At 40.5% G+C, this 15,020-nt stretch overlaps 1 protein-coding gene and 1 long non-coding RNA gene across 3 annotated transcripts in view; both read left to right on the forward strand.

Annotated features, from left to right (window-relative positions):
• Positions 1–3,371: 3,371 nt before the first annotated feature.
• LOC124855714 lies at positions 3,372–4,896 on the forward strand. The gene is made up of 3 exons (XR_007035128.1): positions 3,372–3,428; positions 3,921–4,470; positions 4,656–4,896. It is a non-coding gene; the product is annotated as an uncharacterized LOC124855714 (long non-coding RNA).
• Positions 4,897–8,816: 3,920 nt separating this feature from the next.
• The window catches only part of tmtc2b (transmembrane O-mannosyltransferase targeting cadherins 2b), a 107,881-nt gene continuing 101,677 nt past the window's right edge, over positions 8,817–15,020 (forward strand). The window contains exons 1-2 of one of the 2 annotated variants that reach the window (XM_047345716.1): positions 8,817–9,378; positions 9,704–10,053. In XM_047345716.1, the coding sequence (XP_047201672.1) occupies positions 9,971–10,053 (83 nt within the window). In that variant the 5' untranslated portion in view covers positions 8,817–9,378; positions 9,704–9,970. The remainder of the gene's footprint in view (positions 9,379–9,703; positions 10,054–15,020) is intronic. The other variant, XM_047345725.1, reaches the window with a different exon arrangement.

Consider the following 15,020-nt stretch of genomic DNA (forward strand, 5'->3'; position numbering starts at 1 on the left):
CTCAATAAAATGATTTGACAGATGATAAAACTTGTTTTCACAGTATTGTCCTGTCAGAATATTTGTAAATAGATTGATGTTCTGGGAGTTTCTAACAAACACTTCAGTGAAGCAGATCCTCTCTGTGGGTCTGTAGCTAATGAGTACCAGCTTCAGCCAAAACAATCAGAGGAACCCACTGTCAGGCTTATGAACAGGTCCTAAGATTGCAATAAAGAGTGAGAAGTTCAGAATTGCAGTGGCAATAATTTTTATTCACCAAGTTTTTGAACAAAAACAAACAATCTTACTTCGGTTCTTTGTTCACAAGAAAGACATTTTAAACATAAATATAAAACAAGAATTGCTGGGAAAGAAAACACTTTTTTGTAATGATATAGATAGTCTCTTTACAAAAGAGGAAGACATGGTTCAAGTTGCCATCATAAGATGCTCAGAAGACATGTAGCATTTCTGCATCAATTATCATTTTCTTTGATGTTATCCTAAATTTGTTCTGTTATCCTCAGAATGAACAGTATGTAGGAAGGGATGAAGAAGTGAACTGGCTTGAAGCTACATTAACAGCAAAGAGGAGTGTTGTAGCTGTTCAATTCTCTAGCCATCTGCATCTGGCTACCGGCTATGTCATCCAGCTGATTTGTTCACTCTATTCAGTCCTATTATCCAGCTAATAAAGGGCTAAAGACAATCATCCTTGGCCTGTTCATGTTGCATGTGTAGTTCTAAAGGACAGAGCTTAGGAGCATGTTGTAAATGTCATCTCCTTCAGGAGACTCCATGCTGTTTGTTCATTAAAGTATGAGTGAGGAAATGTAATTAAATAAAAGCATAATGCAGCCCATCAAAAGCACAACAGAACATAGTTTTCTCAACTCAACCCCTACCAAGTGGTCATCCCATCCATTCTTTGTCTTCTGCTATCCAACATTGGGTCGCAGGAGACAACTCCAGACCAACCTCTTTCTGTGCCACAATCACTGTTCAACAAGTTAAATCTCTAAAATCTGTATTCTGAGGCCAACCTTTAAAAACAGGGGCATAGTGGTGAGACTGGGTCTTTAGAATCGTAAAGATTGAGTGACATCAGGAGGATAAATTGCCGATTGCGGCTATTTTCATTACCAAGGAAAAATGCCAGATTTATCCATTCTCGGCTACGATAGAAATATGATCTTAGAAGGGAACAGCTTCACAGGTAGAAAGCAGATGTAATCTGTCAGCATAAACAGATCAGTTTCCATGATAATGTATGGCATTTTATACAAATACATACATAGACTTTATTGATCTCACAATGGAGAAATGATCCTCTGCATTTAACCCATCCCTTAAGGAGCACAGGGCTGCCATTGTGCGGCACCCGGGGAGCATTCAGGGGCTAAGGGTCTTGCTCAGGCACCCAGAGTGTGGGATTCAAACCAGGGTACTTGTGGCCTCTCTCCAGAACGCAAACGCCCTGCATAACCACAATGCCACCACTCCCCCTGTTATGGCATTATTAATGTTGCATTTCTTTAGTGTCATAATGAGGTTTTTTGATGGACCAATGTGCGGTGAAGAACTCCTGAAGCTCGAGGTTTGCAGATATGACGAGTCTATTGTTCATGGCTGGACACAGACAGGGCAGCAAGCGTGCACACAAACACAAACAACACATAAGAAACCAGCGGGTAACAAAGGAAACAAATGGGCTTAAATACAGGTCCTTCTCAAAATATTAGCATATTGTGATAAAGTTCATTATTTTCCATAATGTCATGATGAAAATTTAATATTCATATATTTTAGATTCATTACACACTAACTGAAATATTTCAGGTCTTTTATTGTCTTAATACGGATGATTTTGGCATACATCTCATGAAAACCCAAAATTTCTATCTCACAAAATTAGCATATTTCATCCGACCAATAAAAGAAAAGTGTTTTTAATACAAAAAACGTCAACCTTCAAATAATCATGTACAGTTATGCACTCAATACTTGGTCGGGAATCCTTTGGCAGAAATGACTGCTTCAATGCGGCGTGGCATGGAGGCAATCAGCCTGTGGCACTGCTGAGGTCTTATGGAGGCCCAGGATGCCTCGATAGCGGCCTTTAGCTCATCCAGAGTGTTGGGTCTTGAGTCTCTCAACGTTCTCTTCACAATATCCCACAGATTCTCTATGGGGTTCAGGTCAGGAGAGTTGGCAGGCCAATTGAGCACAGTGATACCATGGTCAGTAAACCATTTACCAGTGGTTTTGGCACTGTGAGCAGGTGCCAGGTCGTGCTGAAAAATGAAATCTTCATCTCCATAAAGCTTTTCAGCAGATGGAAGCATGAAGTGCTCCAAAATCTCCTGATAGCTAGCTGCATTGACCCTGCCCTTGATAAAACACAGTGGACCAACACCAGCAGCTGACACGGCACCCCAGACCATCACTGACTGTGGGTACTTGACACTGGACTTCTGGCATTTTGGCATTTCCTTCTCCCCAGTCTTCCTCCAGACTCTGGCACCTTGATTTCCGAATGACATGCAGAATTTGATTTCATCCGAAAAAAGTACTTTGGACCACTGAGCAACAGTCCAGTGCTGCTTCTCTGTAGCCCAGGTCAGGCGCTTCTGCCGCTGTTTCTGGTTCAAAAGTGGCTTGACCTGGGGAATGCGGCACCTGTAGCCCATTTCCTGCACACGCCTGTGCACGGTGGCTCTGGATGTTTCTACTCCAGACTCAGTCCACTGCTTCCGCAGGTCCCCCAAGGTCTGGAATCGGCCCTTCTCCACAATCTTCCTCAGGGTCCGGTCACCTCTTCTCGTTGTGCAGCGTTTTCTGCCACACTTTTTCCTTCCCACAGACTTCCCACTGAGGTGCCTTGATACAGCACTCTGGGAACAGCCTATTCGTTCAGAAATTTCTTTCTGTGTCTTACCCTCTTGCTTGAGGGTGTCAATAGTGGCCTTCTGGACAGCAGTCAGGTCTGCAGTCTTACCCATGATTGGGGTTTTGAGTGATGAACCAGGCTGGGAGATTTAAAGGCCTCAGGAATCTTTTGCAGGTGTTTAGAGTTAACTCGTTGATTCAGATGATTAGGTTCATAGCTCGTTTAGAGACCCTTTTAATGATATGCTAATTTTGTGAGATAGGAATTTTGGGTTTTCATGAGCTGTATGCCAAAATCATCCGTATTAAGACAATAAAAGACCTGAAATATTTCAGTTAGTGTGCAATGAATCTAAAATATATGAATGTTAAATTTTCATCATGACATTATGGAAAATAATGAACTTTATCACAATATGCTAATATTTTGAGAAGGACCTGTACATAACTGAACAGCAGGGGGAACCAATGACAAATGTGACAAGACAATCAGGGGAAAACACAGAACAGGTGTGGGTTTGGGGTGCAGGGAGACAGAAAACAAAGGACTTGACTAGGTAATATAACAAAAACACAAGGAGGTATGACATTTAGATTATATGCACTGTAACTTTGATGTTACATATTTAAATGCTGTAATGTATTCTTTTTTTAGTCATGATAATAAATTCTAATACATTTCCGGGTCCTGACAGGATTGTCATAATTAATAACACTTGTGTTTCTGGTCCAGTCCAAAATATTTGTGGCCCGTCTAGGTTGTTTTTTTTCTGTGTGGTTTTGATGTAATGAATCAGAAACAGAGTGATATTATTCATCTTCATAGTATTCTTGAGCATGTTTGTTTTTTCCTCATTGGATTCTCTGTACCAGCTACAGATATCGTGTTCATACTGATTCATATCTGTTCTAACTGGTGTAGAGTCCAAATTCCTTTATTAGTGGCAACAATGTAAAGCCTTTACTTAAAAATGTGCAATCTGTTAACATTTTCAAGGTTTTTATACATAGTTAAGTTAACACTCATCTGGCATGCCTCCCTGACACAGAGAGCCGAGGAACCACGCTGAAGAAGCCTGAACTGAGGCTCTTTTGACTTGCCTTTCCTCTCCAGTCGTCTGCTGAATGCATCAGTCCAGACCAGCTGTAGTTCTCATCAGAGCATCTCTGGCAGAAGAGGAAATGTTGGATTCTGTAAAAAAAAAAAAAAAAAAGATGAAAACAGCTGAGATCGGTGTATAAAAATACCTTCTTATAAAGTGGCCTGCTGATTTAAGTAGCTCAGCAAATCATTTAGACACTCACAGCCTGTCCTTCTGGTTCAACAAGACCTCTGAGATTCACAGGGAGACAAATTCAAATATGTGTTCATTTGAATTATTGTATCTTTGTGCAATGAAATACTTCTGATATGATGACTAATCCAGAGGAAGTCATTATGCCTTACTCGCATATATCAAATGATAACTTGCAACTGAAGATGAATTTGTACAAAGTTTCCACATTTTGTCACATTTACACCACTAACTTCAGTTTGTTCTATTGGGATTTTATTTCATAGACCAACATGAAGTAACTTCACTGTGAAGTAGAAGACAGGTGATTCAGATTTTTTTTAATTCTTTACTATTAAAAATCTAAAAAGTGTGGCTTGCATTTGCATTTAACCTTCCTGAGTCAATACTTTATATAACCAGCTTTTGTTTGAGTTACAGTATTTTGAGGTATGTTTCTACCAGCTTTGCACATTCAGAGTCTGAATATTTGCCCATTTTTCTTTGCAGAAAACCTTTAGCTCCATCCATATCCTCATCAACTGTGAACAGCTTCACTGCTAAAGAAAAGCAAACCAACAGCATGATGCTGCCACCACCATGCATCAGTGTGGAGATGATGTGTTTAGGTGGATGTTCAGTGTTAGTTTTCCATTAGTGTTTTTGGCTGATCCAACCAGAGCACCTTCTTTCACATGTTTTATACTTTTACATGGCTTATGTCAAACTACAGGACTTTTTTTTTCCACCACTCTCCCATAAAGGTCAGATTTGTGGAGTTAACGACAAATGGTTGTTTTCTCACCAGATCCTCTCACCTGAGCTGTGGATGTTTTCATCCCCTCCCCTTCGCCTTCTCCTCTGACTAATGCTCTCCCTGCCCAGCCTGTCAGTTTAGGTGGATGTACATGTCTTGTTAGGTGTGCAGTTTGTCCATCCTCTCTCTATATTCAGATAAGTTCAACAGAACACTGGGAGATGTTCAAAGCTTGGGATATTGGTTTAGAACCTAACCCTGATTTGAACTTCTCCAGAACATTCTCCCTGACATGGCTGTGGTCCTTGGTCCTTGGTCTTCATGTTCTCTAAAAAACCTCTGAGGCCAGAAACAGAACTGCTACAGTTATACTCGGGTTAAATTACACACAGACAAACTCTGGTTTCAAGTTAGGTAACTGCTGAAGGTAACTGGTTGCACTGGATTTTAGAGTAAAGGTGGTTGAACACTAATATATGCCACACTTTTCATATTTATATTTGGAAAACAAATGCACTTTGTTTTTCACTACCTTATTTTCTTCTATCAGATAAAATGTTAATTAAATACATTGTGTTTTGTAACATGTTAAATAGTAATGAAGTTGCAGCTGTTGCTGCAGCAGAACCAGACCAGTGGGTTATAGTAAAAGTTAGAAATATCAGAGGATTCAGTGAATGGTTCGTGGAGAATTTGATTCATCAGTGGAAAGACCTTGCTGTGGGTAATTTTATTATGCAGACGAGCTCAAGTGCCCCTGCGGCCGTAGTGAAAAGGACGCAGGCGGCATGCGGCTGACAGGACACATATGGCACAGTCATCCAGACACCAAAACCACAGCAACGGTCTCTCCATCACTTAGAGTTATCTTGTTTCCTTGGGTTGAGCTAAGAGGAAAACATGGCACCCGGAAAAAAAACCACAGCATTCTTCAGACAATGCCCATGTCTGTATAGCATAAACAGATGGGAGCTCTTGGCTTTGCTGCACCTCAGCTCAACAGTAGTTAGTGATCTATTGTTTTTTTTAATTTTTTTTATTGCAGCCTTGTGCTGTGTTGGCATTTTCAGCTTGTGAAGAATTTGGTCCCTTGAAACAAAAGATTAGAAGCCTCTGAATCCTCCTTAGATGAAGGTAATGATTAAAACAAATATATTTTATTAACAGGATAAACACAAATAGTTCAAATGTATCATGGAAACAGCTGACTTTGTAAATGTAATCAGCTTCTGTTACTTTAAATTATAGTCTTCCAACTTCCTGTCCTATGCAATAGGTCCCTCGACTTGCATTTATCATCAGTCTCTGCAGCTGTGACACGTATCTTTGTTCTTAGCAATGCAAAAACAGAATGACCCCTCCATCTCTGCATCACCATTTAAAGGGATATCTAATCTACTGAAGCTTGCCTGGAAAAAACCAAGAATCTACTCCAGAGCTGGTGTTTCTTTTTCTCTATTTTATTTTAAAGGCAGCGCACACTTCGAAACCGAGATCAAGACCTGTCTCTGCTGCTTACACTTTAGAGGGAGAATATCAACAGGGATGCTGCAGCTGCTGCATGGGGAACGGGATCACAACAAGACAGAGCCCGTGTTTGACTGCAGATGGTTGTGGTTGTATCAAAAGCAAAAGGAAGAGTAGAAGAAAGAAACTGAAAAAGTATTGGGCAAGATCATCAACAAGATAACTGAGATGTGCTATGTTGCTATGTATGGAAGGTTCCTTTTCTGATCACAGGTTAATTGCTTTTTAAATTGAAAAGGTTTTTATCTCTGCTCTGCTGCACATTCAGATTTGGTTGGAAGATGATGCATATGTAGAACTGCAGCTAAATGGTTCTTGATATCAAACAAGCAGGCAGTTTGAATCTCCAAATATCAATTTGAACTATACAATGATCTTCTCCTAAAAAATCTATCAAAACTAAGAATTAATGGAGCTGCCAACATGAACAGACCAGCTAACTCTGTCATTAAAAATGAACAAAGGACTGTATGAATGAAATGCTGCCCCTTCGTGCTTGATAGACACTCTTCTCTGCTACTGCACTTAATCTGTCCGACAGCATCACACTCTCTCCAACTGCACCATTAGCTCTGAGCAGAAAAGCAATTTACTGGTGACAGTTTATTGCTGCGTAAGCTGTGTCAAGATGAATTTTCAGATTTGCACTTCCACAATACTGCCTGCATGTTTTCCTTGATTACAGGAGCCCAAGAAAGGAGATTCTCAGACTAAAGAAAGAAATAAATCATGTAAAGAAAACAACATAAAATTGGTTTAAATTCGGTTCAGTATTTTAATCTTCCACACCGCATCGAAGTTAACATTTATTTTACTCGTTGTGCATTGAGCAATGGACAACCTCATTCCTGCAAAATACTTAAATTATATTTTAGCAAGGACACATTTTTCATACAGAAATGTAACTAACTTAACTATGTTGTCTTTGTAATATTTATCTAAATACTGCAAATACAACATAGAAATTATAACAACTCCTCAGTATGCTCTTTGATTTTAAATGTAGGTGCTTAGCAGGCAGGGTCCTCAAAGAGAACCCAGTTGGGTTATTTGGTCTTATATGTTTTTGTAAGGGATATACTTATTAAAATGAAATACTTTTTGTAAAATCATGTATCACTTTATGCATAAACTTAAAATTCAATTTCTTTAATTGTATAATGGAGACTGCCAAACAAGCTGCACAGTCTCCACATTCAGTATGATCATTATGGACTGAAGGCCCTCTAGTGGTCGGTATTAGATTCCACATGGTTTTCAAGATAAAATAATCAAACCTCCAGTCTTTACAGATAAGATCGATAAACTGTCACAATCACCTAACTTTGAACCACAAAACTAGGAGTTATATTTTTTTTTATTTAAAAAATATGTGCAATGAACACAAATGTTTAAATTCAGGAAAGAGCATTGTTTACTGTTCTAATTTATTTATTTAATGTCTCCAGTAAAACCTTTGACCTTGAGCCTGCTGCTTCGTGAAAATGATCAGTTCCCTTATTTCCAAAACGTCTTTTAAAAGTGGTTTATTATACTTGTTTAGTCTTATTAAATATATATATATATATATATATATATATTGCATACAAATAAATAATAAGTAAGTAAGCTTTATTTATATAGCTTCTTTTACAGATAAAATCACAAAGTGCTTTACAGATGGGCTATGAATTTAATTGATTCTTTCATTTAATAAAAAAAAAAACTGTTAAAATGTGAATAATGTACATGCTTTGTACAAGTTTAACTGTTGGTCACATCAAGCAGCAGCCACAATTGTCTGAGATGATTTCTGTCAGATGTGGTGGATTTACTAATATCCTAAATCCTAACGTCTATCTGTCTCAGTCCAGGGTGCCATTATGTTTAGATATGTGAAATATATAAAAATAATACAATTAAAAATCCAACATTTGACAGTATGTGCAGAGAGCGACAGTGTTACATTTATATAACCCTGATCATCGCTGAACAGCATCTGTTTGATTTTAACGCATTGATCCAAACTTCTAAAATCCTCTGATCACAAAATTCTGACATGGAGCAAATTATTCTCACCACCTCTACCTGAGATTTACATGTGGTAGTCATCCTGTGTGCCTCTGTGTTGATGTCTAATTTCCAGCTCTTGATCAGGTTTAATTTGCCTTCATCAGGGATAAAACTCTTCAGACGCGGTCAGAAGTGACCCGAAACGAGACGAAGCAGTTTCTTTAAAAAAACATTTCTAAATAAAAAAGGATGGCTTTCATGCCCTTATAGATCACAGATGGGTTTTTTTAATCATTTTCTGCAGCCCAATATTAATGCGCATTGTAATAACTTTTGCTCTACTTAAGGCGCATGTCTCACCTCTGGATTTCAGGGGTCACCCCTATTTGTGACGTCACCTAAATGATGTCATGTGACTTGGGTGATGTCCTCGGACACAATGCGTTGGCGCCCTTAGCGTTGGGGTGGCAGTGTGAAATGATTTTAACTTAGCTGAGCCTGATTACCCGCAAACCCAGTAAACCCGAGTTCAGCTGCATATTTAACCCGTAGAACAACCTGTTATTGGCGACAGTACTTCATGCACTGCACAGTGACGGTAGCATGTTGAAGAATCCACTGGTTGTCATGGCAACTCCTACAGAGTGGGGATTTAAAGTCAAACTGAACCCCACACTGTTAACAGATCGCTAGTAACAGTTTTCAAAAACTCCGCATCGGGATTTAGAATCTGGATTAAACCCATCACTTGATGGCAGGGTGTGCGCATGCGCGGTAAATCTCCAGGCCACATGAGTTCGGGTCACAGAAGCGTCAAACTGGAAGAAATACCAAGAGGAGGAATGGATGTGGAGGAGGTGGCCGCCATAATAAAGCTCCAGATTAGGAAGAAGAGGAAGAAGAGGGACTGTGTCTGAGACGGGAGGACTGGATGTTAAAAAACTGAAGCAGTCAGAAGTAAGGAAATATAAAAGTATCTCACTATCTTACACATGTTCTGATTTTATTTTGGCTGCTGTCGGGTTGGCCGCAGAGCTTTTATTTTGAAAGACTAAGCGGATGCTGCGCCTTGATGACCAGCAGCCTGACCTCTGTCTGAATCACGACGTTTCTCCAGCAGCGGCGGCGTTGCTCGGAGCATCAGAGCGCTGATCCTCCTCCTCTTCTCTCTCTCTCTGTGTGTGTGTGTGTGTGTGTGTGTGTGTGTGTGTGTGTCGGGGAGGCGTGCAGCATGTTGTCACAGACCCACTGAACGCTGTTTTATTTTCTGCCTAACTCCCAGCAGGGTGTAAAGCTCCCAGCCACAGACCCACCATGGGTTAGACAGAAAGCCACCTATGGATTATCCACTTTAAGCACTTCAGCGAGGATGAAGGGGGGCAGAATGGACTTGTTTTCGCTGAGACATCCTGACAAAGACGGGGACTGAGAGTGAACAGTGACCGGGATCTGCAGCCCCAACCCGACCCGCTCTACACGTTTTTCTTTTGATTTCTAAACTTAAGTATTTTTTATGAATATAATTCCCTGAAGTCTGCGTGAAGCAGAGATGTTCGCTGAATTACTGTGCGGCGCCGTGGCTCTGGTCCTGTATGTCAACACGCTGGGAGCTGATTTCTGCTACGATGACAGGTACTTCCATGAGTGAATGAACAGAACCCGCGGTTCTAACATCTCTGTCCCTGCAGCTCCGCAACGCTTCTCAGCTGCACATAGATGCTTTATCTAGTTCTGTTGCTCCAACTGCAGGCGTGCAGCGTCTCATCGCATCAGCATCGCAGCTGAGCTTTTCATTAATCCGAGCAGCAGAGTAGCTACCAGAGGGCAAGCATCAGGTATCAATGAGGAATGTGTCTTTGAAGAGCTGCTGAGAGATGGAAAGGTCCCGGCTGCAGACACGTGTGTTTGTAGGCGTTTGGCTTCTTATGAAAACATCAGAAATACACCTTAAATATATTCTTCTGGAGCATGCCGGCTTTCTAAGATCATTATTTTAGTTTAAGGTTAACAGTGAAGTTAGTTTTGTAACCAGCATGCCTTCGTGCCTCAGAACAAAGAATGTCCAGAGAATTGGCTTCCTGAAAATATCTTTAGAATATATTCTGAATATATTGTTGTAGACCTGAAGCACTGCAGCAATATATAGTTCTAGGATTGAATATTTTTTCTTCAGGGCTAATAGTGAAGTGTTTTATGCCTCCAGAATTTGGACAGCTGAATTCATTGTTCCACAGTGTCTCTTGCTCCAGCATCAGCTTCAGACTTTTTAATTGTTCAGCCGTCTGAAACTATGAGCAGCGTTTTTCATTTTTCCTAAAAATAGGGCGAGTTGTCACCCTCTCAGCTGGAAGCCATCAGTCCATGGGGCTCGGTTGGCTCTCAGACAGGGTAAAGCATTACTCATAGCTGGCCTTTAGATATTTGATGGCTGAATGCTTGTCAGTGCCTCAGGCTCTTTATTCACCAGCCATGTCTAGATGTAGGTCAGAGGCATTCCCTTATTTTGTATCGGCTTCCTGTCATCACCTGATATGCACACAGTAATGAAGCAATTTTTTCTAATTTATTCACGTTAATCTTTATTTTTGCTTTAGTGCAGTGTGTACCTAACAGGTGCTTGAACCCCCCAGAGGATACACCTCAGGCAACAAACACAATAACACCCGACAAATCAAAAAGCTGTTTTAAAACACTTCCTGTTCAGGAAATTCTTAAAGGCCTTTTTGCTGACAGAATGGTAGTTTCGTTTTTCTTATATTGCTGTTCATTTGGACCGTGTGCTTAGCTCCTGTGACTCAGTTCATTTTGGTCCAATCATTGGTCGGGTTCTGGGAATAAGGTGTTAGGAGTTTGAAAAAGTTCTGGGTTTTAAACCACAAGAAATTTGTCATCATATTTATAAGATGCCAGAGAAACCCCTGCAGTGACTGGACTTTTCTTCAGCTGCGTGGCGCAGAGTGCAGCCCTATTCCAGCCTTTAGCTGCACACTGCCAGTCAGCTGGATAAAAAGTGGCTACCACACATGTGCCTTACTTAAAAGAACAATACACTTCAGACCAACAGAAGGTCTGTATTGACCAGGGTTTTCACCCCTCTCTTGGGTTCCAGGCCTCTCTCTCCATGTCAGGCAGGTCAGAGTTCAACAAATGATTGCATATGAAGGATTACTTGGTTCTGAGTCCTCCTGCTGAAGACACGAGGAAGAATTTTGTTATTCCTTTTGAAATAAAAGCTCTAAAGTCGTGTTATATTTTTTGTTTTAAATTGTGGTGTAAAAACAGTTATTCTGTGATATTTTTCTAAAGTTTTTCTTACCACGAGAACGTCATGCTGGGCCAGACCAGTTTCTGAGCTGTATGACAGTTGGTGGTGTGTGTCCATAAAGCAGTTGGGGTGCGGTAGCGCTGTAAAGAGGTGAGATGCTGTTGCTGCTGCTGCAGAATCAGCTGCTGTGGGGTTGCTGGGCTGCTTGTGAGAAAATCTTAACATGAGGTCATTTCATATCTGTTTTGGTCCAAGTAATTGGAAATTTCTTATGAAACATATAGATGGCACACTCTGCTAGCCCCAGCTGCAGACATTTTTTCCATCTCATCTGTCATCCAGTGTTATCTGTTTTTAACGCCATGCGTTCAGGCTTGCAATTAGCAGCCGTATGTCTCCACGGGCTCTGCTCAGGGGGAGTGAAGGAGGAGGAGAGAGGCAGGGTGTTGCACAGATTCATTTATTTATTTATTTATGAGCGAAATGTTCTGGGATGCACAGACTGATCTAACTTGCTAATGTGGTGTCAGTGTGGAGATAAAGCTCACATGATTCTGGTAAAGATGGTAGAGAAGCTGTCATGCTGGAACACGCTAAATGTATGATGGGAATAAATCAAGCTATGAACTTACACAAACACCCTGCAGGCATGTAGACCAGAGGTGAACATAATTTCCTGGCAAATACATCAGCCATAGATAATGTAACACCTTATTCAGAAAGCAGAACGGACTGAATTTGGTTGATAATTTAGCAGGAAATGATTATGGCTGTTTTGTCACAGAGCAACATTGATCTCTCTGTGATGATTGATGATGTCCCCTCCTTGATCCTGGTCTTTAATTGGTTCACAGACACAACCCAGAGTGACTGAAAGTTGACATTTAAGATGGAGCTGCTTTCTTATCCAATGTGTGTTCAGTGGTTCCACAGGAGGTCAGATTTTAACTAACAAAACATTTTACAAATGATAATAAATACTTATCCTGTGAAACAGACAGTCTTCTGAGCAAGCAGTCAGTTAAAGCCACTCTCTGGATACAAATTGGTTCCCGGAAGAGTGACCTGCTCAACCGTATCAAACCCCCCCCCCAGGGGATGCTCTTCCTCTTCCTCCTTTGGAAACACTCATCAATAGCACATACCCAGCTTTGACACCTGCCCTGGAAAATGGAAATAATGAGTCATTTAGTCCATAAATCTGGTGCTGTCCACTACTGGGACCGACGGCAGTGGACAGCACAGATAATGTCAGAGGAAACAACATTGGTGCTTTGTGTTTTTGTAACAGATATTTGTAACAGAGGTAACAGATATTTAATAGAGATTTTACATTGTGTCATGTTCCAATAACAAAGTTCAAAGTGTATTTTATTGGGAGTTTAGGTGCTAGACCAACACAAGATCTGTGACTGACCAGGGTTCCCTGCCTCCCACTCCATGTCAGGCGGGACAGAGTCCAACCTGCTGCGACACTTACAAGTAAATGCACAAACGATTAGAGATGAAATATTACTGTTTGGGGTCCTTATGCAAAAGGCACCCAAAGACAGTGATGTAAAGTCAGTGCTCTTACCTTTAAAAATCAACTTTTGAACATGACATTCAGTAATGTTTAATAGTGTAAGGACTGTTTATACAGTAAATCCGAAAACCATGGCATGTATTTGGGTTCATCCCCCTTTACTCTGATGCCCTAAATCAAATCCTGTGCATCATATTTGTGTCACCTAAAATTAAACAGAGTCCACCTCTGTGTGATTTAATCTGAGTATAATGCAGATGAAAGGAAAATACTTCAGTTTCTATATGTGCAAAACTGGTAGAAGCATACATCAAAGACTAATTGCAGCGTAAGGTGGTACTCCAAAGTACTGACTCGGGGGGGAATGAATACAAATGCACAATACCTTCTCAGATTTTTCTTTAATAAAAAAGTAGAAAACCAATTTTCTTTCCACATGATTAAACACATTGATGTTTTGCTTGTAATTTGACAAAATGTGAAAAAGTTCAAGGGGTATTGACATTTATACACGGCACTGTATGTTTCACCTTCATTCAGACAGACTGGTTTTATGGATCGTCCTTCTCTGCCAGGATGCTGATGGATTTGATACACTGTATCCTCCTCAGTCCTCTGTCCTGGTGTGGTCAGACCGGACTGTGTGAGGATGTGTGAAGGTTGCAGGTCAAGAGGAAGGACGCAACTTCCCTGGACGTAGGGAGTGATTTATAGTCAACAGTCAAAGTATAGTTAAAGGCATCGTATCAAAATCTTTATGAGAGGACATACTGTATGATCAAGGGCAGAAGAAACAGAGTTCTAGTTTCACCTAGTCCATTTCACATGAAGAACTGACTGTACTGTCCTGCCTGGCCCGGTATCAGCTTGTCCATGACTGTCTCATTACTGGAAGTGTTTCTCAGTGCAGTGATGTGGAACCACTCTCCTGTTGTCTTTACTGTAGGTGAAGTTGGTTGGAGCTGCTATGTTTAGAGCCCAAAGGCAGCAACCCAGCAGCATGAGTATCTCTGCCTTTTTCCCAGTCAGGCTTTCACTGTCTGCACCCTGTAATTACCTCCTGCCTGTAGACAGGGACTCACTGCATGGTTTAGTAAATGCAGTGACTCCGCTGTCTCTCTCCTCTCCGCTGTCTCTCTCCTCTTCAGCTTTTCAGGCCTCCAGCTCCCATCATCATCCAGTGCTTCCAGATGGGCCCTGATGGCAGCTGAGGGTTTTTCCCCTTTACCAGTGTGTAGAGATTGTTTGAAGTGGATTCAAACGTGAAATGTGGGGTTTTCTTGTGCTTGCCAGAATAGAGACATCAATGTTCCCCCTGACCTGGACAGCCCATAGTAGAATAACTGAAGATAGCCCTGAGACAAAATAACATGTACTCATGCATAAATTATATCAGCAAGGATGTAACTAGCATAAAAAACCCCACAAATTATTTATCGTCTGTTTTCACCGATGATGAATTTTTGAACAATATTCAATTTAATTTTGGCTTCATGGATAAAACATTATATTTTCTTTCTATATTCCACAGAAGCATTTCTATTTCACATGTTTACAACAGATGCTCTTACATTTAGTTTTTTTAACAACTTGCATTGTTACAGTTGTAGATGTATTGATTTAGGTTTTTTCATATGAAATAAATGAAACAATTTTTGCTCATGAATCCAGGTTAAATAATTGATTTGTAATATTGCACTTTTCTAAGTAATGTTTTTAGTAGAAGGTTTCTTTCATGTCTGCTCCTCCCTGATGAGAAATTACACACACATTTCTACCAGTTTTATGCCTAACAACATATAAATAGTC

This window comes from Girardinichthys multiradiatus, chromosome 2 (genome assembly GCF_021462225.1).
Source record: "Girardinichthys multiradiatus isolate DD_20200921_A chromosome 2, DD_fGirMul_XY1, whole genome shotgun sequence".
Lineage (NCBI taxonomy): Eukaryota > Metazoa > Chordata > Actinopteri > Cyprinodontiformes > Goodeidae > Girardinichthys > Girardinichthys multiradiatus.